This window comes from Chiroxiphia lanceolata, chromosome 12 (assembly GCF_009829145.1).
Source record: "Chiroxiphia lanceolata isolate bChiLan1 chromosome 12, bChiLan1.pri, whole genome shotgun sequence".
NCBI lineage: Eukaryota > Metazoa > Chordata > Aves > Passeriformes > Pipridae > Chiroxiphia > Chiroxiphia lanceolata.
In genome coordinates, this window is record NC_045648.1 from 8,766,738 (window position 1) to 8,788,997 (window position 22,260).

General features: G+C 42.6%; 1 protein-coding gene across 4 annotated transcripts in view; it reads left to right on the forward strand.

The window, feature by feature from the left end:
* ARNT2 (aryl hydrocarbon receptor nuclear translocator 2) overlaps nucleotides 1-17,598 on the forward strand; it is a 97,854-nt gene extending 80,256 nt beyond the window's left edge. For 3 of the 4 annotated variants that reach the window (XM_032699981.1, XM_032699985.1, XM_032699984.1), the window contains 5 exons: nucleotides 2,513-2,612; nucleotides 5,087-5,225; nucleotides 7,679-7,844; nucleotides 10,387-10,523; nucleotides 12,957-17,598. In XM_032699981.1, the coding sequence (XP_032555872.1) occupies nucleotides 2,513-2,612; nucleotides 5,087-5,225; nucleotides 7,679-7,844; nucleotides 10,387-10,523; nucleotides 12,957-13,055 (641 nt within the window). In that variant the 3' untranslated portion in view covers nucleotides 13,056-17,598. The remainder of the gene's footprint in view (nucleotides 1-2,512; nucleotides 2,613-5,086; nucleotides 5,226-7,678; nucleotides 7,845-10,386; nucleotides 10,524-12,956) is intronic. The other variant, XM_032699982.1, reaches the window with a different exon arrangement.
* Nucleotides 17,599-22,260: the final 4,662 nt, after the last annotated feature.

Genomic DNA, 22,260 nt, shown 5'->3' on the forward strand with positions numbered 1-22,260 from the left:
GATACCCTGTCCAAAACCAATATTGACAAGCCTGCATGCTGCCTGCAAGACATTTGCATTATGTTGATACCCGATCTCTTTTTCTGCTACGTTCTGTAAAAACATGGGTCGACACAGGGAGATTGCTGCCATTATTGCATGTAGTGGCCACACATCATTAGAAAACCAAAGTTGGGAGAGGAAGCCTGGCTTTACTGGTCCATGCAAGTGCTTTGAAGCCCAGGATGGTGCAGTTTTTAGAGATATTCATTCTAGAAGCAGAAACACTGGTTCTACTGGGAGATGGGCCATCATTGACCAGTACAGTGGTGGAGTTTAGAGAGGAACAGGTAAAACACACACACAGAAAAGTTTTCAGTGCTGTACCAAAGGTGAGAGCAGAGAATTGTGTGTAAAGTCCTGAGTAGGAATACAGCTGAGAGAGATGTGGGCCAGATTCAGAGGCTAAAGAGCATTCAGGGTAACTCAGGAAGGAGAATTAACTGCTTGCGATTAGTCCCCTTTGTCTTGGCGTCATCCTGTGGCACAGACCCTGGTAGCTGCCATGGCAACTCTGCTCCACTTGAGGAATTCCAGTTCATTTAGAGCACTCTCAATTTTGCTGGTCAGTTGTTCTCAAATATCTAAAGTACCCACAGGATTTTGGCTCAGTCTCTTCCAACCCTGAGAGTTTGGTGTCCCTGCAAAGAGTGACCTTAGAAAATGGGACATCTCATGCAAGAATGACATTACTACATAAAAAGGAAAAATCATCTGCCCTTCTCAGAGAGATCCTGAGCCATTCTCAATTTTTCCTGCTACATACACAACATTCTCTAGATCTTGTCCCCATTTCTCCCTGTTTTTTTGATATGAGAGTGTAGGTTTACAGCCCAAACTCGGTGACTGTGCTTGGCAATATGTAGCTGGCGAGGAATTTTTACAAATTTCTAGATTCCAAAGGAAAAGCAATGGCAGCTTTCGTCAGTGGCGTGCACACTCCCTCTCCAAGACTCCTGTGAGGTAATTTGAGGTGACTTTTTTCCTTGGGAAGGAAAGCTGGTGTGTGTTGGAGGCCTTTGGTGAATCACACTCAGAAGGTCTCTAAAAGCTAGGGAAAACTAAAAAATACTTCTGTTACTTGTGAATTGACTTGAGCCTTTTGTCCAGGAGAGCATCTTGTGAAATGAGTGGGAATCTGAAAGGATCAAAGGCAGAATGAGGAGGCAGATTTGATTCTTAGGCCTGTCAGGTGTGTAGCAACAAATGGTTGCAAAACCATCAGCGAGTTGCAGGGTGTTTTGTGCTTGGAGGGAAGGCTAAGAAAGTGAATAAAGGATGGTGGAGCAGACCTGGAAATTATTTTAAGAAAAGTAGTAGTAGCGAGATTTCCCTGGGCTTTGGAATAATCCAGTGCCAGCTAATTAAATTAAGGGACCAAATGGTGCTGTTCACCCAACCTCGTTTCATTCAATTAGGGAATGATCTCCAGTTGCCACATTAAGAGTAGACTATAAAAGTTAATGGCATCTTCTTTTGTGTGTTATTCACTACACTGATTTGTCTCACATCCCACTGGGATTCTTGCATCCTATTTCATGGCCCCCTCAAGCCACATATAGGACAGCAAAATCCCTGAGAGACCAGTGTTTTGCCTTGCTACGGCTCAGGTGTGCAAGTCTTGTGGCACTCAGACACCTGTGAGACTGAGATGCAGGTGGGGGCTGCAGGATCACCCAGGTTCTCAGGTGGTCACCCTGAGATGTGCCACCAGGCTGCCTGGGAGGTGGGTGCTCCTCTCCAGCTATCCCAGGGAAAGCAGATTGTCACCTGGTCAGGAGAGAGGCTCTTTGGCACTGTTCCTTGGGTTGTTTAACCCAGCAGGGTGGGGGCCCTCAGCTGCTACCTCAGTGCAAGCAGCCTGTGATAAGAGCAGTGGCCCTGGGGGGCATTTCCTGGTGCCAGAAATGTACCCTCACCTGAGGCCACTCCCAGGTAGCCCCAGAGGTGCACGTGCATCAAACCTTCTTCAGACCATGTTTCATGTGACATTGCTCCATCCCCCTGAGCAGACCTCACATCTTTCTTCCAGAAAACCTTTGTTCCCCTTCCAGTCTGTAGCTGGGACCTGGGCACCCCTCACTCCCCACCTCAACCAGAGCTGTGCTCTTTCTCACGTTCCTGCTCCTGCCTGCGTGGTCAGGAGCAGCTTCCAGCTTCCAGTGGGTTGGGGCTGTGTGGCCAGAGGGCACGTCCCAGTGCTGTGTTCCAGGCAAACAATGGCATTAATGAGGTATGGCCTGTGAGGAGGGTATGAAGGAGACACAAACCAGCTGTGCCTCTGGTTTCACACTGAATTGTCATACAGCCCTTTTGTGTCATTCCTAATGTGTTCCCCAGGGCTTCTTCATAAAGCTTTAAGAAGGAAAGAAAACTCCCTGCTGCCTATATACATTGCAATTGTCTTTAAATAATTTTTCCTTCATTTTCTCATCCCCTAAATTAATTTTTTTCTGTGCTTTTTCTTTTGTAGCAGATAAAAAAATGATGGCCTCGGCATCCACAGCAGGAAACCAGCAACTTTACTCACAGGGAAGCCCATTTCAGCCAGGACACTCGGGAAAGACTTTCAGGTACTTAGTCCAGATCCTGAATGTATCAGTTTCTGTCTGAGAGTGGGGGACTGCTTCCCTTTGATCTGGTGGAAAAAAACCCAACCTAAGGTTGTTCTTTATGTGAATGAACTTAGCTGTGTCTCTACACTTCCCTGCTACGTGGTGTCTCAGCACTTAAACTGGGTTTACAAGCTGAAGTGATTTGGGTATCTCAGAATTATTGGCTGGTAAGTAGATACCTTTTGCTGTGATCGTGTAATTGGAAAAAAGCTAAGAAGCAACAACAAATCCTGAGGAATATTCAACCAAGGTGGGAAGGTGCAAAGATTTGTTTTGTACTTGCAGCTGACAGTAATCCTGCAGCCTGCCTTGAAGGGCATCAATGTGGATACCTTTCCAAAGGGAACAGAGGGATGCTGCATCCACAGTCCCAGTTCAGGACTGGGACACAGGCATGAATAGTTTTCTAAGGCAGCTCCCAAATACACATAAGATGGCAGTCTGGCATTTTCCGAGGCATTTTTGAGTTATTCTGTGTGTCTGTCATTTCCAGTCACTTTCTAAGAGTGTGGTAACAGCGATGGTATTTACCTTAGTGCCTTTTGGTATCGCTCTGAGATTGTCATACTGGAGTTTCATTCTCCTATTCAGACCAACCAAGGTTGTGGAAGTGAAGGAACACCCATTCAGAGCCTGTCAGTTCCAGGAACTGGAAAACATCTGCAAATGCTGATTTTATTTAAACCAATGTATTCTTAAAGTTATAATTGCTAATAATCTCAGTGGGGAGAAATAAAATCCCCATGCGTGTGTTTTCCAAATTAAAATCAAGAATAACTTGGGGGGATATGACAGTAAATTAAAATGTCTTTTAATTGGATATTGTATATTACCGGATAAGACTTGGCATCTTGGGGTTTGGCATGTGTTTTGTTTGTTTCTTTTGTTAATTCCTGATATTTAACTATAGCTTTTTTCCTACTACTGTTCTGTTACATCTTACATCAAGCAGTGGCTTGCACTTCTGCCAGCATTTCCACCCTCAATGAACTGTCCTCCTTGAATAATCTCCAGCCTGGCCCATTCAGTTACTGAGCCTGGGCAGCCTCTGGGCACTGTTTTGCAGAATCCTGTTTTCAAAGTACATATTCCAGATATAATCCAAGCTCCTCAGATGATGGGACTTGCCAGTCCAGCTGAGGAGGCAGTAGGGCCAGCCCTCCCCAGCAGCTGCTCTGTGCTTCAGCCAGGTTTAGATGGACTTTCTGGTCTACGTTTCCCTCTTTGGAATCTCTGTGATAGTAAAAAATAAAAATTAAAAAAAAAATAGAAAAACTCTACAAAGAATTTCTAAACACAGACTTTGCTTTTAGGCAGCTTAAGAAATAACTTAGAATAACAATGGCCATATTCAAATGCCTGCCACGTTTTGCTTACACTCTGGGAGGGATTCTGTCAGCCTTTTCCAAGGATTCTGATTCCAGCTTTCTCTCTGCTCAGTCCTGTTTACTTCTTTTCCCAATCTGCTCAGTTCTTTCTCTGTAAGATTGTGAAAATAAACAATAGGGAAGGGATTGGAGAAGAGAACAAAGTGTTTCAGTTGATGCACAAAAATGGTTTTGTATGCTGTGTCTTCATTTATATTCATTTATATAGGACATGTAAAGTATTGAATGTGTCTATATATAAAAGCCCATTCACAATGTGTAGTTGTGTAGATTCAGTTGCTCAAGACTTCCATGAAAGTAAAATTAGGAAGTGTAACAGTCCTTCACAGAATTTTATTTATAATTAGGAATTTCTGGGTATTTCTCTGTAGTGAAATTCAGTAATTAGGGAACAGTTAACATATAAACAAGTTCCTTTGAAAATACTTTATTATTCCAAAGTTGTTACATTAGTTTAACTTCCTGTCTTGATTATTCTTTTGCCTGGGTATGTAACTGCATGCTCTTCTTTAGCATCAATTAGCGAAAAAAAGGAGTTAAAAGCCCAACTTTTAATATATAACACATATTTCTTCATTTCTCAGGCAGGAAACAAATAAAGAAGTACTTACAAGTATTGTCTTTTGTGCCCATCTTCATTTAGAGTGGCATTTAAGCAAATACTTAAATACTGTTGACTTCAAGCACAAATTTACAATGAAGTACCTGCTTGAATACTCTCTGCAAGGAGGTTTTTTAATGTGTTAAATGCTAAACTAGTATGGGGCTAAGTGTTTATGCACTGTATGTGAGAACGATGTTATTCTTAGAAACCCTTTCAAAGAGATTACTGAAGTCTAATTAAAAATAATTTTGCCCACTGTGTCTATTTGAACTGACATTTTAGAATACCAGTATGTTTCATGGTTTTGTGATGGTTTCAAGTAATTTTTTATCAAGACAGATTGAATAATTCATTTTAATGTCACTATCAGCATTTTCATATCTGGAATACAGGTTGTGCATTGAGAATTTGCCCTACAAATGAGGTTTCTGTTCCCTTAGTTCATCTGTGGTACATGTACCTGGTGTGAACGACATCCAGTCTTCCTCATCAACAGGCCAGAACCTGACACAGATATCTCGCCAGCTCAACCAGAGTCAGGTGGCCTGGACAGGAAACCGGCCACCATTCCCAGGACAGGTATTGATTTAAATGCTTTATTTTCATGGTCAGTAAAGATTTACAATCTCTCTGCTTTTTACAAAAGAATTAGTAAACCCCATTTATAACGTGAATGTTATTAGTTTGTGGTTGGAGAGGAATCAGTACCTCGCTTCTGTTCCTTGGCAGGTTGTAATAATCTGATCCAGCTGCCCTGTGTGTAACTGCACTGGATTTTGTGCTGACCTAAAGCCCAGGAAGGTCTTTGTCCTGCTTTTGTTGTATATGTGCACTGGATGAAGTAAAAGAGGACAGATCTTCTGTTTTAGTATTAAGCCTGTGAATTAAATCTTTCTGGGACCAGGGCCTTGCTCCCAGCAATGTTACCCACAGGGTCGACAGAAGGAGCACATACAAATCCAGGCATGAATTCAGGGCAGGGGCTGCTCAGCCTGTTGCCCTTCCATTAGCACTGTGTTGTGTGCTGGAGGAAACAACACATGCCTCCATCAGATGCCTTGTGCTTGTCAATGTTAGCCCAGAAATCACTTCCTGTTCTGTGTAACAATTAAAAAAACCCTGTTTGAAACTGTTAGAAGGCAGATAATATGAAATGGTCAAGTTTGATCTTAATAATGCTGCTCTTAATCACTCTTGACTTCCCATTGTTTGGTAGTCTGGAATGGCATGTTGGGGTGGGCACTAAGTAACTTTTCAGCAACTGAATTGTTTCCACATCAATCTCTGATTCTTCCCAGCCCTCAGTGTGCCATGATTATCTGTCACACCTGGTTAAGGAAATCCCGTCATAACATTAACTTGTTTTTTTAAATGATATGGAGGGTGCTGAAAATGGCTAAAAGAAGTTACTCATCCCTCCTGCTGCACAAATTCTGTTCAAGTCAATGGAATTTGTGTGTGATTATAAGGAATTGGAATTCATTTATCCATCTTAAATAAAGTAAAATAGAGTTAAGTCTTGCAGAAGTGACATGGCATGCTCTCACTGCCATTGTGGAAACCTTTAGAAATGTGCAATTTCTTAGCTTGGAACTGAACTGAAGACTTAATAGCCTCTTCCTCATGTTATGTGCCTGTTGGGATCTTTTTTAGTCCCACAGCTTCCCTGCATTTTTCCAAAAATCATAGAATCATTAAGTTTCAAAAAGACTTTTATGATCACCAGCCGTTAACCCAGCACTGCCAGTTCCACCTCTAACCCACGTCCCCAAGTGCCACATCTACACGTCTTTTAAACACCTCCAGGGATGGTGACTCAACCTCTTCCTTGGGCAGTGTCTTCCTGTCCCTGACAACCCTTTTGGTGAAGATATTTTTCCTGCTGATAAATGATGGAAAGTGCCTCGGTGAGCACTTCTGCCAATTCCCTCAGTCCCCTTGAATGGATCCCATCCAGCCCCATACACAAGACACACTTGTGTGTGTCTGAGTGCTGTAGCAGGTCACTGACTTTTTCCCCTTGGATTGTGGGGCTTCATTCTGTTCCCTGTCCCTGTCTTCCAGGCAGGAATAGCTTCACTTTTGTGTATTGATTGCCAGTAACAGTGCACATCATTAAAGGCATCCAGAGATGTAGTCACCTTTAATTTCTGTTTGTGAAATTGGTTAGCCAGTGAGTTTTTCTTGGGACTGCTGCACTTGTTCATATTGTGGGAAATAGTTTATAAGCAGATTCTATCTGTAGCACTGTACGTTGTTGTAGCACATGACTTTGGATGAGACACTTCACCCCTTTAGTCTCTGTACATGTTGTTTGTGTCTCAAAGCAGCCTGCAGTATTTAATAATTTGTGTAACATTCTTGGGGATCCTATGATGAAGCCACTGTGTAGGTGAAATGACAGCAAGTTGGTTTGTAGTATCCTTGCATTAACTCAGCTGCCCAGTGAAAGTAGTGTTAGACTGTTTCTTCCCATCTCCCAAGGCTGGTGATTCACCCTCCCAAGCCTTTTACAAGGCAAAATTACTGCTGCCTGTATTTCATAGGCAGGGAGAGAAGGGAGCTCATTAGCTTTGAAACTTCTTTGGCCATTTACTACCAAGCACTGGAGACTCTGGTCATCTGAGAACTGGGTGTATTCTGCAAGATGTTCAGATAACTGTGATTTTACTGTGGCACTGCAAAATCAATACACCTGGAAAATAAAGGTGAATTCTTTATACATGTTCAGTTTGAGATTCATCTTTGTAATAGAGATGAAGGATATCCTGGTTTTCCATATAGCTCTGATACAGAGTACATGTGAGTTAATCAGCAGGAGAGCTGTAAGTGTTGGTTTACAGTCTGTCGTGTTCCTTCTGCAGCAGTAAGCTGGCTTTGACAGAAATGAAATATGGCTGAGACAGGAAAAACGTGCCTGTTCACATCTACAGAGTTTATTTAGTCTTTGCTTTTTGTTGTTAAAAAGTGATTCTGCTGTGCTGTTCCTCAACAATAAAACTTGTCCTTTTTTTTTACCCTTTATTCCTCAGCAAATTCCGTCTCAGTCTGGCAAGGCTCAGTCCTCTCCCTTTGGGATTGGAACAAGTCACACCTACCCAGCTGATCCATCGTCATACAGCCCCCTTTCCAGCCCAGCCACCTCTTCTCCAAGTGGGAATGCCTACTCCAGCTTGGCAAACCGAAGTGCAGGGTTTGGTAAGTTTTAAATGATCTAACAGAGAAATGCACATAAAAATGAAACTCTCCAGTATTAACTTCATTAAAAATCCTCCAACCTGTTGTTTTGGTGGGTCAGTTGGGAAGCCCAGGTGATGAGAGCATTTTGCTTTCTCCCACTGAGTATAGGGAACAAAGCTGACCTGTTTCCTCCACACTGCATCTGCTCCACATCCAAGACGCCTCAGAATATTATGGCATTTTATGGCATGAGGGAAGTTTTCTTATTTTTTTCCGGTAAATGCTGTCATAAAAGAATCAGAAGTTGCTTACATTACTAGTACAAATCCTCCCTGATTGTGGTCAGCAGGTTCAGTTTCTTTTTACTTCTCAGGAGAACACTCAAGTGGCACAAATTTGCATTCAGTTCATTTTTCATCTTTTCTGCCTGCACGGCAGTGTCCTCTTGCACAGATGTGGTGTGTTGGAGTTTGGCTGGAAACAGGATTTGTTTTGTACTGCTACTAACCTAATCAGAGTAGGTGCCATGTTTTGAAATAGTTTTCTTTTCCTATTACATGCTAATTTAATGGCTTTCAGACCATGACCCGGTGCGGAATAATATTCAAGGGTAAAAAATACAGTGAATCCATCCATGGTAAACACACGTGAATTCCATGAAAAATGTCACTGGCTGGTAATAATGTGCAATTCCAAAAAGCATAGGTAGCAGTGAGCTAATGTGTGTCATTTTTCCCTGTCCCTTGGGAACAGACCTGGTGCAGACCCGCTGCAGACCTGTGCCTAGAAAAAATGCATTGGAAGGGAGCTCTTCCCACAGAGCTTATTTCTGCCTCCATTTCCATTTCCACCAGGCATTGTACATTTGTTTATGAGACAGACTTGTATTTCAGGCCTAAGCTACTTGGCAAGAACCCTTTCACCTAATGAGAAACATCTCCTGACCTACATCAGCTTGGATGCTATTAATAACAGCCTTCACGGAGACGAATGGCTTCGACCGCCGGCTGGCTGTAACTGCTCTGCTGAAAAGAAGCATCATTTGCTTCACTGAGTTAATTTCAATGTATTGTTCTGAGGGGAAAAAAAATAAAACCACCAAACTTGCAATCTTTCTTTTAAAGGGTAACTTGGATGAATTTTATTTTGGCCCTTAAAATGGCTGCAGGGTTTCTGAGTCAGCTGAATTACTGGTTGTGGTAAGGGAAGAGCTGTAATCATCTACTTCTGATGTGATAGAAATACATCACTACAGCCTGTTTACTTTCCTGTAAAATGTTCCCTTTATCTATGTTACATGGCTTAGCTGGTAGCCAAAAGGACTGGATTGAGCAGGTGTTTCTGTATTTTCTGAAGCCATGACTGTGAGTAGTGGCTGATTTGTCATGACTGAGTCTGGTTATCAAAGACTTGACATAGCACATGTGTGGAAGTTTGGCACAGGAAATTTGGCACCCTTGGCAGAGGACACTGATCATCAGGAGGAAGAAGCAGATATACACAGCTTGATTCTCTACAGTGAGAGGGAAACGGGCAAAAATATTTGGAGTAGTTATATAGAAAAACATATAGAAGAAAAAGAGGAAAAAATGTTTGAGGAAAAGCGTAAGCCTGGTGGCAATCTTTCTAAAGTGCTAATTCTTAGAAGGACATACTGTAAATAATGGAAGGAAAATTACCCAGAAATATTACACATACAGTGCCAGTCTGTAGAAATACAGAGTAAAATGAGTTCACCTTAAGCGTGCTCTGTGGCTGTACTCCTGAAAAATGAATGTGTAACAGGTAGCCAACATGTGTTTTTTTCTGGTAGACTATCCAGAAGAAATTAAATCTCTCTGAAATCATCATTTTAAGTGTATTTATTATAAAGCCTTGCTGTTTGTGTTACTCTGTGAAATGTAAATGGCCTCAGACTTCTAAGAAACTATCACTGTAAGAACAGGATGATAATTTGCTGTAAACAGTGTGTTAAATAAATCATTTTGCATCTCTAATGTTGGATAGTCCAACAAACAACACTGCATTTAATGCAGTAATGATTGCATTTAATACTGTCATGCTGTTGTGTGTTGATCTCACTGTTTCTACATCTGCTTAAGTAATCTTACATCTGCTTATGTGCTTCTTAGATGGGTAGGAAACTGTGCACCCACTGCTCTGCAACAATTCAGCCTTTTGAAGAGAGAGAGCATTCAGATGGTGCAGTTTGTTTTTTAAGTGAAATGGCAAATATTCCTTATAGTGATTAAAAAATGTTGGGGGCATGCTTGAAAATTGTCTTCCCATGCCTGGCTTATGTGTCACTGTGCATTCTGCTGTGGGCAGTTCACCTGCCAGGTTGTGCAGCCATGGCCTTGAGCTTTGCTCCTGGGTTGGCCCCCACCCTGCAGTCAGGGCTGAAACTCCCTTTCACTTCCACCCCACAGGGCTGGTGTCCCTTGGGATCTTTTCTCCAAGACTTATTTGCAAACCCAGGCACTGATGGATGACACCTCAAAGCAGGCAGGTGTTTTGGAGGAGCTGCTGTCTGACTTGTACCCTTTCTCCCCTCCTGCAGCTGAAGGTGGTCAGAGCAGCGGCCAGTTCCAGGGGAGACCTTCCGAAGTGTGGTCGCAGTGGCAGAGCCAACACCACAACCAGCAGAGCAGCGACCAGCACTCGCACCCGCAGCCCAGTCAGACCGAGGTGTTCCAGGTGAGGAGAGTTCAGTGAGCCCAGAGTCCCTCTGACAGCCTCTCACTGCTGAGTTCAGAGCCGTGGCCCTCGAGGGTCAGGGTGCAGCAGGGCTTGGGGCCGTTCCCTCCTGCTGGGTGCTGCTCTAGGTCTGCACTGCTGTTAGCTGGCCTGAGCTACTGAGCTGGTTTCGTTTCTAGCCACAGAACAGCATCTTTGCTGATTTAAAATGCTATTTCCCCATCTCTTTGCACTCTGCACTTAGGGCTCATGTCTTTTGCAGAGAACCCAAGAAATATTCCCAGGTGTAGTGTCTCTCTTATCCTGGTTCTGGCCTCTAACATCTCAGTCAAGTCCAATTAGACATCAATGTGTTTGTCTTTGATAGTTAAAGCAGGAAAGGAGTCTGATACTGTGTAGAAGATAGTGGCCAATAATTTTTTAAGGTTAAACCCAGTCAGATATCAGATAGATGGTAAACAATCCTCTTCAACTATTTAATTTTGTAATACTACCTATAATTTTGAGCCTTCACTACAGGTGGAGTAGGACTTCGTAAGTTAACTAATACCATCACTGTCCTTGTATAACTGGTTTTAAATTAGATCAAGAAGACAAGTTTCCAAGAAAACAATGCAGATAAATGCAGGAAAGACAGTTCAAGCCCCAAGCAAGGTTTAGAAGTGGGGCACCTCATTATCTTTTAGAAAGTAAATTTACCTGCAAGACCAGGCTCGTGCACAGTTGCTTGCAGGAACACTGCAGAAGAGATGTTAGCATGGAAATACTCCTGTGTGAATGAACCATTGCTTCACACAGAAACAAATAACAGCACTACATCTGGAATAATTACCTGTCTGCATGCTTTTAGCCCATGACCCAGGCAAGATTAATCTGCTGCATCTCTTTGTCTTAGTGAAGTTTAATCACTTTGCAAGTACTTTAACCCAAAAGAATATTCAGAGAGATTCCAGTGGAGCTGGAATCCAGTGACAGCATAGTTTGATGGCCAGCAGAGACACTGGGCTCCAAGCAGGGTCTTGCTTGTGTCAGGCAAGTGCTGTGTCCCAATAAAATTCTCAATAAATTAGTGGGAAGAAGATCAGAGGAGAAAAGGAGAGCTGGGCTCACCTGCAGACCTCTTGGAGGTGAGTGTGCATTTGGAGGGAATTAGGATAATAACTGGGTGTGATAAGAAACTTGGATGAACTCAGTTCAGAGGCCTCCAAGAAGCTGCTTGGATTGTTTGTGCCCAAAGCCAGCCTTGGGTTAGCTGGACATAAGGAGAGAGGCAGACTTGAGAGGGGACCCTGCTGGATCTGTACCTGAGGAGAAGTCGTCCTAGAGGCCCCAGCAGCAGAAATGCCTTCAGAGATGGAAATGTAAACAGATGGGGGCATCTACAACTTCCCTTTGGCTGGGAGAGAATGTGGGAAAACATTAAATAAGTACAAGTTTTGGTCAGAAAAGGAAGGCCCTCCCTGGCAGCTCAGACACTGCCAGTTGTATTCACAACTGGGATACTATCAACAGGGATACTATGAAGACCTCAGATGGATTTTAATCAGTCTTTATTTTGAGGCGACTTCCAGTGCTCAGCAGCATTCTGAGTTATTCTTTCACAGAGCAGATCCTGTGAGATTTCTTGTTTGTTTTTTTGGTTTTGTTTTATTGTGAGTATAATGAGCCATCCCTGGCAAGACTTGGCTTTGCAGTAAGAGCTTATTATTGTAAGGAGTGACAGGAAAAGCAAGCATAAACTCTGGTTTTCCCAGCAAGGGATATCTTTTCCCTGTGGCTTTGGTCTCCGGCTGAGAGGAAAGGTTGAGTATTTTTTGAAGCCTCCTGCAGAGACCTTACTTGGCTCAAGACACGTGGGAGCAATTACCATGAAATCCCATTTCTCCTGAGAAGTTCCTGCTATTTCCTCTGCTTCTGTACAGTCATGAAGGCTGCTTGGGCATCCTGTGAACTGGGGTGGGTGTCCAGTCTTTAGTGTTCTGCAGAGCACTAATATGTTCGCTTAGAGAGTGCTGGGGAGGAGACCCTGCCCAAACCCACCCTTGTACAGCAGGAGCTCGAGCCTGTGAGGTGTTTTATACTTCCCATGTACTGAAACCAGAGAGTTTGCCTCTCTCCATGTGTAGCTACCCATTCCAAGAGGAACTCTTCCAGTCTGGAAGGAGTAGGAGGCAGCTCAAGTGTGCCTCGTTCAGAGGAGCAATCCAAAACTTCTGCCCTGCGTAAGTCCCACCTCCTGCTCAGAAACACTCCAGCAAACCATAAGTAGCACATAAACCTTAGCCTGGCCCCCTGCTGAAGTCTGGTTTTCACCTTATTTATCTAAACTTGGCCTTTTCTGGCTTTACACTGAAAAGATGAACAGGAAACAGTTTGTGTCTGGATAATGTGTTAGCAAGTGACACTTCACTTTGATTTTTCCTTATCGTGCAGGACATGCTGCCGATGCCGGGGGATCCGACGCAGGGCACTGGCAATTACAACATTGAAGATTTTGCTGACCTGGGCATGTTTCCACCATTTTCTGAGTAGCTTGCAAAGCAGAAATGGAAGTTCTTCTCCAAGGCCATTTCAGTGTAATTTTGGCGCTGCTTTTTCTGTGTTGCTTTTCTGTAGAAGCTACTAAACCAGAAGACACGTTTCTCATGTTTCAGATAGTGGTGTAGGGCTTGCTCTCTCCTCCTTGGGGTGCATCAGTGCCGACAGAGGAGCTCCAGCACTTGTTAGTGTTCATTGACAGCTCCATTTTTTTTTTTTTTAATTTTATTGTCATCTACCTCAGAGATGAAAAACTTTGCTTGATTTAAAAAAAAAAATCTCTGAGTCTTAAATATTTGAATGTGAATGATGCCTAATATTTCCTTTGAATGGTAATTTTTAAATAGATAACAAAGTAACAAAGACTAACAGAGAAAAGGTAAGGTCATGTCTCGTTACAGTGCCTACCGCTCGATTTCGATGCCTTGCTTTAAGCTTAAGTTTCTGAAAGCAGACACAATATTCTGTTTTCTTTGATTCTTGTAGTTTTTAGGTCACTTTAAATGTTGAGATTAAGCAACATAATGTAGGCCTCTCTCACCAGAAGATTCAGCTCTGCCTTTTCTAACTTAAACTTGAATGTGTGTACATTTTGGTACTTTATGTATATCTTGTGCTGTATGAAGTGATTTCCTGTACTGGTTTCTTTTGCCTTTACAAAGGGTCCATTCTGGAGTGTACTGAAAAGTTTGATGATGTATGTGACGGATTTGAATATCGTGAGAATCTCCATCACTTCACATAGGTGTTCTTACTTTTAATTCAGGTGGTTCTCTGTTCAGAACAAACATTTACTTACATAAGCTATTAGTCTGGTTTTGCACTGAATTGAGGCCTATAACCTTGTACATTTCTCACTGGCTGCTTTAATTTCTATTGTTCTTACTTTCTCAAAAAAATTGCCTCGTAAAAAATGACTGTAAACACATCGATATTGCATTTTCTATATTAGCTGCATTTCCTTTCTGTGAAGTACTTTTTTATACTGTGAAACCTCACATTTTAACAGTGCAGGGTGGTGGCCTGTTACTAGGAAATCATTCAAGCTCATTTGCTGCAAGCAGTGAGATGGTTTTGTAGTGTATAATTTTTTTAGAGTGAGTTGGTAATAGATATCGATTGGACTATTGTCCACTGCGTACACAGTGATAACTTGAATTTTTGCTTGGATTCCCAAGCAATTGCTTCTGTTAAACCCTTTTAACCCTATTATGTTAAATATGGGATTTTCAGCTTACCAAGTATGTTGACTACTCTGAATGCCATATGCTTTTCTGCAGAGGTAAGTTAATCATCTTCCTCTTCAATGAGTCGCCTACCGTATGTCTTCATCAGAGATGTGGTAGGAAGTTTTTTTATTCAGTATTTCATATGCATGATGAGTTACAAAGGTTGGATTGTAAGGTCGGAATTTTTATCCAGATCATTTCTTCTGGAATGGGAGGAGAAGGAATCGCTCACGAGGACAAGAAACCCCCAAGTTCCCACGTGCAGGTTGTTCACGACCTTTGAGGTTGGACAGTGATAGCCAGCCTTTGCAGAGGAGGAAGGGGACAGCTTCCCTCAGCTTTTGCATATTCAAGGGCCATCAGGGACCTTGAAACAGCAACCCCAGGGCACAGTCCCATCCAAAAGATCTCAGTGTGTGCAGTAATTCTTAGACCTCACAGCATGAAGCTCTTCCTTCTCATAGCCCCTCTTGAATTCTGGGGTGCCTCTGACAGAGGGCACGGTGCACATCACCACAGTCCATCCTGTCGGGATTCTGTCCTGGGAAGCAGGCAGGCCCTGCCCTACAGCCCACTCTGGCCATGCAGGTTTTGGGCTGTGAGCATGGCCCAGGGACACAGCTGTCACAGTTGGCCATGTGGTGGTGTGCCCATCTGACACTGCTTTCCCAGCCTTCTCCGAGATCAGCATGTAGGTTTCATATCCAGAAAGAGTCCTTTCTACTGTTTCTTTCACTAATTCTGGGACCAATCTCTTACCCTATGAGCAAGTGGGGTTAGGGACTCCTTTTGTAGGAAATTTTTGTATATCTGTAGATACAGTACTTGAGAGGCCTCAGATCTCCTGGTCTGTACCTGCCTCACCAAATCACACTGAGAACAAACAAAAAACCTCATATCTCTTCTCTCCCAGAGATCAGGAAAACACCTTTTTAGGTGAGCAAGCCATGCTCTTACGCACTATTCTTTTAAATACATGGATGTTTATTCTCTCAGAGCCATCTCCCTTTTCCCTCGTGCTGCTCGGATCAGTGAGTGCTCATGGAACTGGACAGGCAAAGCTCTGCTGCCCCAGAGTGAAATTCATGTGATGTCTGTAAGAGGTGCCTGGGTGCAGCGCTGGCTGAGCGAGGCACTCAGTGTCTGTACAGGGACTTGAAAAAGGGGCTGATCACGAGGGAGGGAGCAGTAGGTGAGCAGTTTGTGTCCCTGCACAGAAGATGCTTGACATGATAAATGTAATTTCTTATAAAATATTTCTCCCTAAAGTGAAAAAAGTACTGGAAAAAATGCTGTTCCTCTGTCTTATTTTACCCAACAAACTACTTTAAGTATGTTTATAATTTACATTACTTCCTGAATTCAATTTAAAAATGGGGTTTTTTAAGTAATTTTCTTTCTCCTGACCTCAGCAATGGTAACTTCCTCAGCGTATCGTGGTTTTTATACTACTGGAGAAGGCTTCTCATGTACAGGATTTGGTTGTGCAGTTAGAAGTGCACTGTTAGCAGAATTTGAAGCACATCTCTTTTTTTGTTGTTGTTTTTAAATACAGTATTATTTTTTTTTAAATCAGTGTACCTGAGGGATCAGGGCATGGACTGCTTCTTACCTTGTGGACTACTCCTGCCTTTTTGGTAGGGAAAGGTGAGGGCTACTCTGTTAAGGGCAGTCTGGACAGTGCCAGGTTTGGGGTTTCCCCATGAGCCATTATCACCCCCCATTTCTGTTGTGCCATCCCGAGCCGGTGCTTTGTTCTTGGCATCTCCACCCTTCCTCCCCTCCTCTTCCTGGCCATCCCATCCCTGCAGTGCTCTCCCAGCCTGTGTGGGAGGCACTGGGTTACCATTCCCAAGCCAGCGAGGAGGGAGCAATTAATGAGCTTAAAGAGTTTGGCAACTTTGTACTTCTGACCAAGCAAACGATCAAGTTGAGCCTTTGCTGCCGCCGGGCACCTGCGCTGCCCTCCCTCCGCACTCTCGTGTCCGTGGCTTGCTCCTCTCCAACAGCCACGCCCCAGGCCTTGTGGCTGACAAAGCTGTGTAGCCTTGGCTGTGCTGTATCTTTTTGTCATGTGTTTGGTTACTGAAGCAAACTTACTTATATCCTATAGCTGAAGTTATAAGGTGCATTGGGAATGCTGATGTTTTTATTACGTGCCGTCGGTGTAGCTTTGCTGGCACTCTGGCTTCCAGTTTCCAGAATTTCACAGGTGGTGGATTTCTTGTTTCTTTTGTGTTTTTTTAAGCTGGAAATAAAGCCGTGATTTCTGATCAAACTGTTGCAAACACAGTGTTTCTTGAAACGGAATCTTTTGGGGTTTAAACTAAGGGAGCAAGAAACTGCAAATAGTGATGGTCTGGGTGAGTTATTTCAAGGAGCAGACATGTAGACTGAGAAGATTTTAGCTATGAAAATATTTATATTCATTTATTCAGACAAGAAATCCTGTTTAACAAGAGGGATTCCATCACATTACTTGTGCAAGTGCTACTGGCAGTACTACAGTGATGCTTTAACCAGATAGTTCCATTTGTAGCTTTGTTGCCTTTTCTTTTCTTTTGAAGTGCAGTATGAAACTGTAAATACTTCTTGCAGAACTGCCTTTTTAACTCTTAATTACTTTTGGCACAGTGTTAAATAGTGTTGGATTTACCCAATTGCTATGACATATATTTTTATACATAGGTGTACTCTTTTTTCGAGAATAATACAGCCATTTTGTCATTAATGCCTTATTGGTGTCATACTGCTGTTGCTCTTTGTTTGCAAGGTATCGAGTGGACTAGTTTCTAGTTCAGATATTTTCACTTTTTCTGGCAGTGCTCAAGTTTGGCTTCAGGTGATTTTTGCCAGAGTCCCATTTTTCACAGTTGTTAACTGTGAGTAGAAGAAGAGAATATGGGCTTGGGTTTGTTGCTGTTAATGGAGCAAAGAAAAGGTGATGGCATCTAATTGTCTTTAAAAGGTCAGTCTTTTCCAGAGTGCATTTCATGAAACTGATGACTGTGGGCACTGATTACTTTGTGTAGATTAATGGTATTTAAAAAAAAAAGAAAAAAAGGAGAGAAAAGAAAGAAAAAGAAAACAACTCCAAAAATGGGCTTCTGCCATTGTTAGGCACTTGGTTACGTATCTGTTTAAACTCTTCATATTGATGTGAAATTGTGCTGTGGATAAAGTGTATTTTGTACTTCTGAATGTTCTATATTTATGACTAACAAGTACAGAATCAGTTGTGTGTATGTATAACTAATAACTGCCTTTTTAAATTTCATTAAAATAAAAATGTCATGAGCTGTTGTTAATTCCTGTCTTTCTGTAAATAAGTAAGATATACGGTTGGGAACTGTCAAGTAAGAAGTAATCCTGAATTATAAGATTCATGCCAGAAATCAGAAGATGAAACATTGATCTTTGTCTTTGAAATCTCCTCCTGCACTTTGTGGTTGGGGACAGGATGTTCCCCTTTTATCTGTCTTGTAAAGGCTGTCCAGAGGGAGCAAGAGAGGAATGATAGTTTGAGAGCTCAACTGCTAAAAGAAGTTCCAGAAAAACATTAATTCACAGCCTGTTTTGCTGAGGTGTGTGAATCGGTGTCTGTATTGTACGGGGTTTCATTAGAGCACAATTGATTTAGAGTTAATTCATGGTCTGTGGCAATATTTATTCACTCCCTGGGGTGGTATCACAGTGGTTTCCTTGTCCACCTTTTGGTCCCATTGTTCGAAGTTGAAAAATACTTGTATCCTTCCCACAACTGTTCTGGTGACCTTTTCAGCCCTTCTTATGTAAGGCACATTTGCCTTTCACTGTGGTTCTTCATTGCATTTATACTGTATTTTTGTCAACTTGAAAGCTTGTGAGCAGGATTTACCTTTCTAATAAATCCAAAAAGCTGATGACTGGACCATGGCAGGAGCTGAAGGTGCTGAGCCCCAGGACCTGTGTTCCTGATGTGGGGTAGGTGGTGTTTTCACAGCTCATACTCCGTTTTCAGGGCTCTGCTTGTGGAGAATGGCTGTGGGCTCTGCTGGGCCCCAAAGGAAACTGGAGCACTCAGATGGGCTTAGTCATACTCAGCCACCAGCCCCCCCTGTTCTGTCAGGCTCTGCTCGCTTTTGCTTGTGCCAAAGACAGAGGTTGGTCCGTGAAAATGTGCCATTCGAGCTGTTTTGCTGTGAAAATTGGGGTTTCAGCAAAGAGATGTTCTTTTGGCATTTGCTCAGATGTTTGTGAGCATCTTTGATGAGTGGGCATGTGCCAGACCGTGAGTCCCTTTTGGAAATGCAGCTGCCTGGCAGCTCTTCGGTTGCTTTTCCAGTGTTTTTTAATAGGTTCTTAGTTGCTTTTGAAGAACATTATCCACACAGAGTGGGTGTTGCATCCATGGCAAGCAGGGTACAGTGTGGTTGGGATGTTTTAGGATCCCACCTAGCACTCCTTTCATATGGATCATCATTAAATGTGCTCTCACATGCTAAATCAAGTGTACTTCTGGGCACCGTGGTGACAGCTGGGTGTGGAAGTGCTGGGAGATATTAATTCTGGTGTGGAATCTGGGTTTGAAGATGCTGGGTGTGGGATGGAGCCAGATGTTTGGTGACCAGTAGTCACTGCAGGGCACCAGGATAGAAATCCACAGAGTCTGGTGTGCAGGAAAGAAATGGAGCTAAGCCTCACTGTATCCCTGCACTTACTTAAACTGGCACTAATGACTCATTACAACAGGTCAAGTATTCATTGTGATGATAGAAATACATTTTTCTTAATTTTTCCATGGGAGCTAATTCTTAACCATATTTCCATCATTATACCGTCATGGTTCAGGAAGTATTACTCATTTAATTTTCCCAGATTTTCTCCAAGTTGAATGTAACAGGGAGAGATACAGGTTGAATTCTTCCCTCGTGTTTTACCAAGTTTCATCATATTCCTGGTTGGGAATACCTGGCAGCATCTTTCTTCAAACTTTGTGGTCTGTCCCACATAAAATGAAATGGAATCACTTGAGCTGTATTAATGGACGTGGGATCAGATCCAGAGGTCGCTAGGGCATCTTTTCATTAGCTCTGGAAAAAATTATCTTCTAATAATAGACTGGCACTAAATACTAATATACAAAATGTGCCATTTGGGACCCTATGGAAGAAAATGTCAACCCAAGGCTCACACCTGGACAATGCAGCAGTGCAGAAGTGCAATTACCATGGCTTTTGCAAAAAAACATACAGTGGCTGTACAGACACTGCTGTAATTACAAATGTGCAGGCAGAGCTCAGAGACTGAAGAAAGTCCATACTGCAGTTTGGAAGCCTTCCCCAAAGCACACACCCTGTTACAGGAGACTGAATCCCCCAAAGCTTCAGTGTGCTGCTGCCTCTTAGAAATAGCAGGTTCCTCTTTTTAGTGAAGAAGGTGAAGTTTTAGATACTTGGAATGCTTTTAAAAACAAGAGGTCTTGAAACATGGGAGTAAGTGCAAGGTTGAACTACTTTGGTGCACCCTGTCATCCCAAACATGTTTGGGGTGGCTCTCAGAGCCTCCCCACAGTTGCTGCCCATCCCTGGCTGCTGTGGCTAATGACCCTTCCCTTAGAGCCCAAAGCAGTTCTGTGTGTGGACCTGATGGGAAGTGACTTCAGTCTGCAAATTAAAATCGCAGTGCAGTTGTTTTCCACTTAACACTGGAATTACTGACCTCACAGACCCATTGCTACTGAGGAGCAAAGATTTTGAAGACCTGTTTGAGGCCTCCAATTTGCTAAATGAACACACAAGAGAAAACACTGCCCTGGCACATGTACACACAGCCCACTCTGCCTTCACTGCAGTGTGTGTAGTAGGGGGCAAAGGCTGGATCATAATACTTTCCATTTCATGAAGGTGTTTGTCCTGTGGAATTATCTCAGAAGCAGCACTCTGCTCCCTGGGTTTCCTTTGCTGTATGTAATTTCAGTGTGTCCAGAGCCAAATCTGTGTGGCAGCCCAGGGATACCAAAACATGACTCATGGAGGGGACATAAGTGCTGTGGGATTCTTTCCTTCCACTCACTCAAACAGATGCCATTAGGTTCTGATTCATGTAATTTGGAGCAAAAGTCATCAGGAGGCAACACTGTAAAGTGCTGGTGATGATAAATACTTTCTATTTTAAAATGTGACTCTTGATGGGTCCATCCCATCCTTCCTCTGTTACCTACTGCTGGCATCTCCAGCCACCAAGAGAGCACAGAGTGAATGCTCTGAAAATTCACAGCTGCTTGAAGTGACCCAGACTGGTCTCTGGATGTGAGGGACAGATACAGTTACCTTGCTTTTCTCTGGGAAACATGAGCAAACGTGAATCCCACCTTCATAAGAGGTACCTGGAAACACCAACTCATGGCCCCCCCTGGCAGTTTCTCCTTGGCACAGCTGGCAGAGGTGGAATTACATTCCTCCCTGTTCATCCCTATTCCCCCCAGTGCTCTCCACTATGTGACTTAGCCCACCAGAGCTCCTGCAAGGCTCCTGTACCAAAATGGAAAAAAAAATATGCTATAGTGAAAGAAAATCTGGGTTTGAACATTGATTTTATGCAGCATCAACCAGTCATGGCCTCTTCCTTTAATACCAAGCCCATGTGTCATCATGGTTTTCTTGTGCAGTCAGGAAAGGTTCTTGCCCGATGATTTATTTGATGACGTCAAAAGGGATCTTTGTCATTGCACCCATGAAGCTTAAACACTGAATGTTTGCATCTATTCTGGTGTGGCATGGAAAGAGTCAAACTCTTTGACTGAAAAATGTCTGGATTTTATTCTGTGCAACCCTGTAACTTCATGATGATTACAGCTTTATGAAAAATTACCAGAACTTATACCATGGTAACTTGATGTGTTTATCTTTGTCATTGTCTGTTTAAAAACTGCATTTCATGGGGTTGACAAAAAAAGATATGCAGTGAAATTTGTTAAATGCCTATGAAAAGTTTTTTAATTATTGAGAAACTATTTTGTGCACTTCCTTTAAGCCATATTGATGCCTCCACTCCACAGAGATGCTTAATCTAAAGGAGGTCTGAATCGGAGTTTATTTAGATTCTTCACATATTTTTTGTGACCTCCACCATTTAAGGTCAGAGACCTCAGCGGGGAGTCAATGGAAGTTGTCACTTTAATCATTTTAGTTCTAAAGATTCATAAAAGTTATGCGAATTGACCTAAATTTTCAGATCCTGCTGAGGGAGTGGGGTTCTGCACTAACCTACCAAGGCTGACCTGGATACATCAGCTGGTAATGAAATACTGGAACAAACCCACTGAAGCAAGTGCCAGTTATATAAATAAGGCTACTAAAAGACAAAAGCCTTACATCAGTCAAAGGCAATATTTGATATTTGTAGGTCACTATAGATACACATGACACTTCATTGCAGACTGAGCACCAGCTCCGAGCTCAGGTTACAGATTTCCTTTGACAGGTTTGTAAAATCCCCATTTTGTCCCATGTTGGTGAAGGGTGAGTAGATTTTTGTACCAATGTTAATAAGGCGTCAAGGCAATTTTTCAAGACTCTTTTTAACACCAGCCAAGACCTCAGCATTGAAAAAGAGAACTTTATTAACAGGGGTGGGAATATCAGATAACAGATTCCTGTTTTCCTCTTGGTTTTGTGCTCGTTCATCCATCAGGAGCATGTTTCACAGCCATTTAAAACACTGGAACTGAGCTTCCAGCAACAAGTCCATTAATAACTCCAACTTCCAGGAGGTTCTGAAATTGGGTTAAAGATATCCTGAAGGCACAAATTTTTTTGCTATTTAAGTCCCCCATCCAGAAGAGAAACTCTTTTTCTCAAAAAAAAAAAAAAAAAAAGAAAAGAAAAAAAACTTTTAGTTCTTTTAGTTGTTTCTCATGAAGAGAATACATACTAAGTGCTGCATTTTTTGGCTCCCTGTCACCTATGACATTGAGTTAAAAAAATACT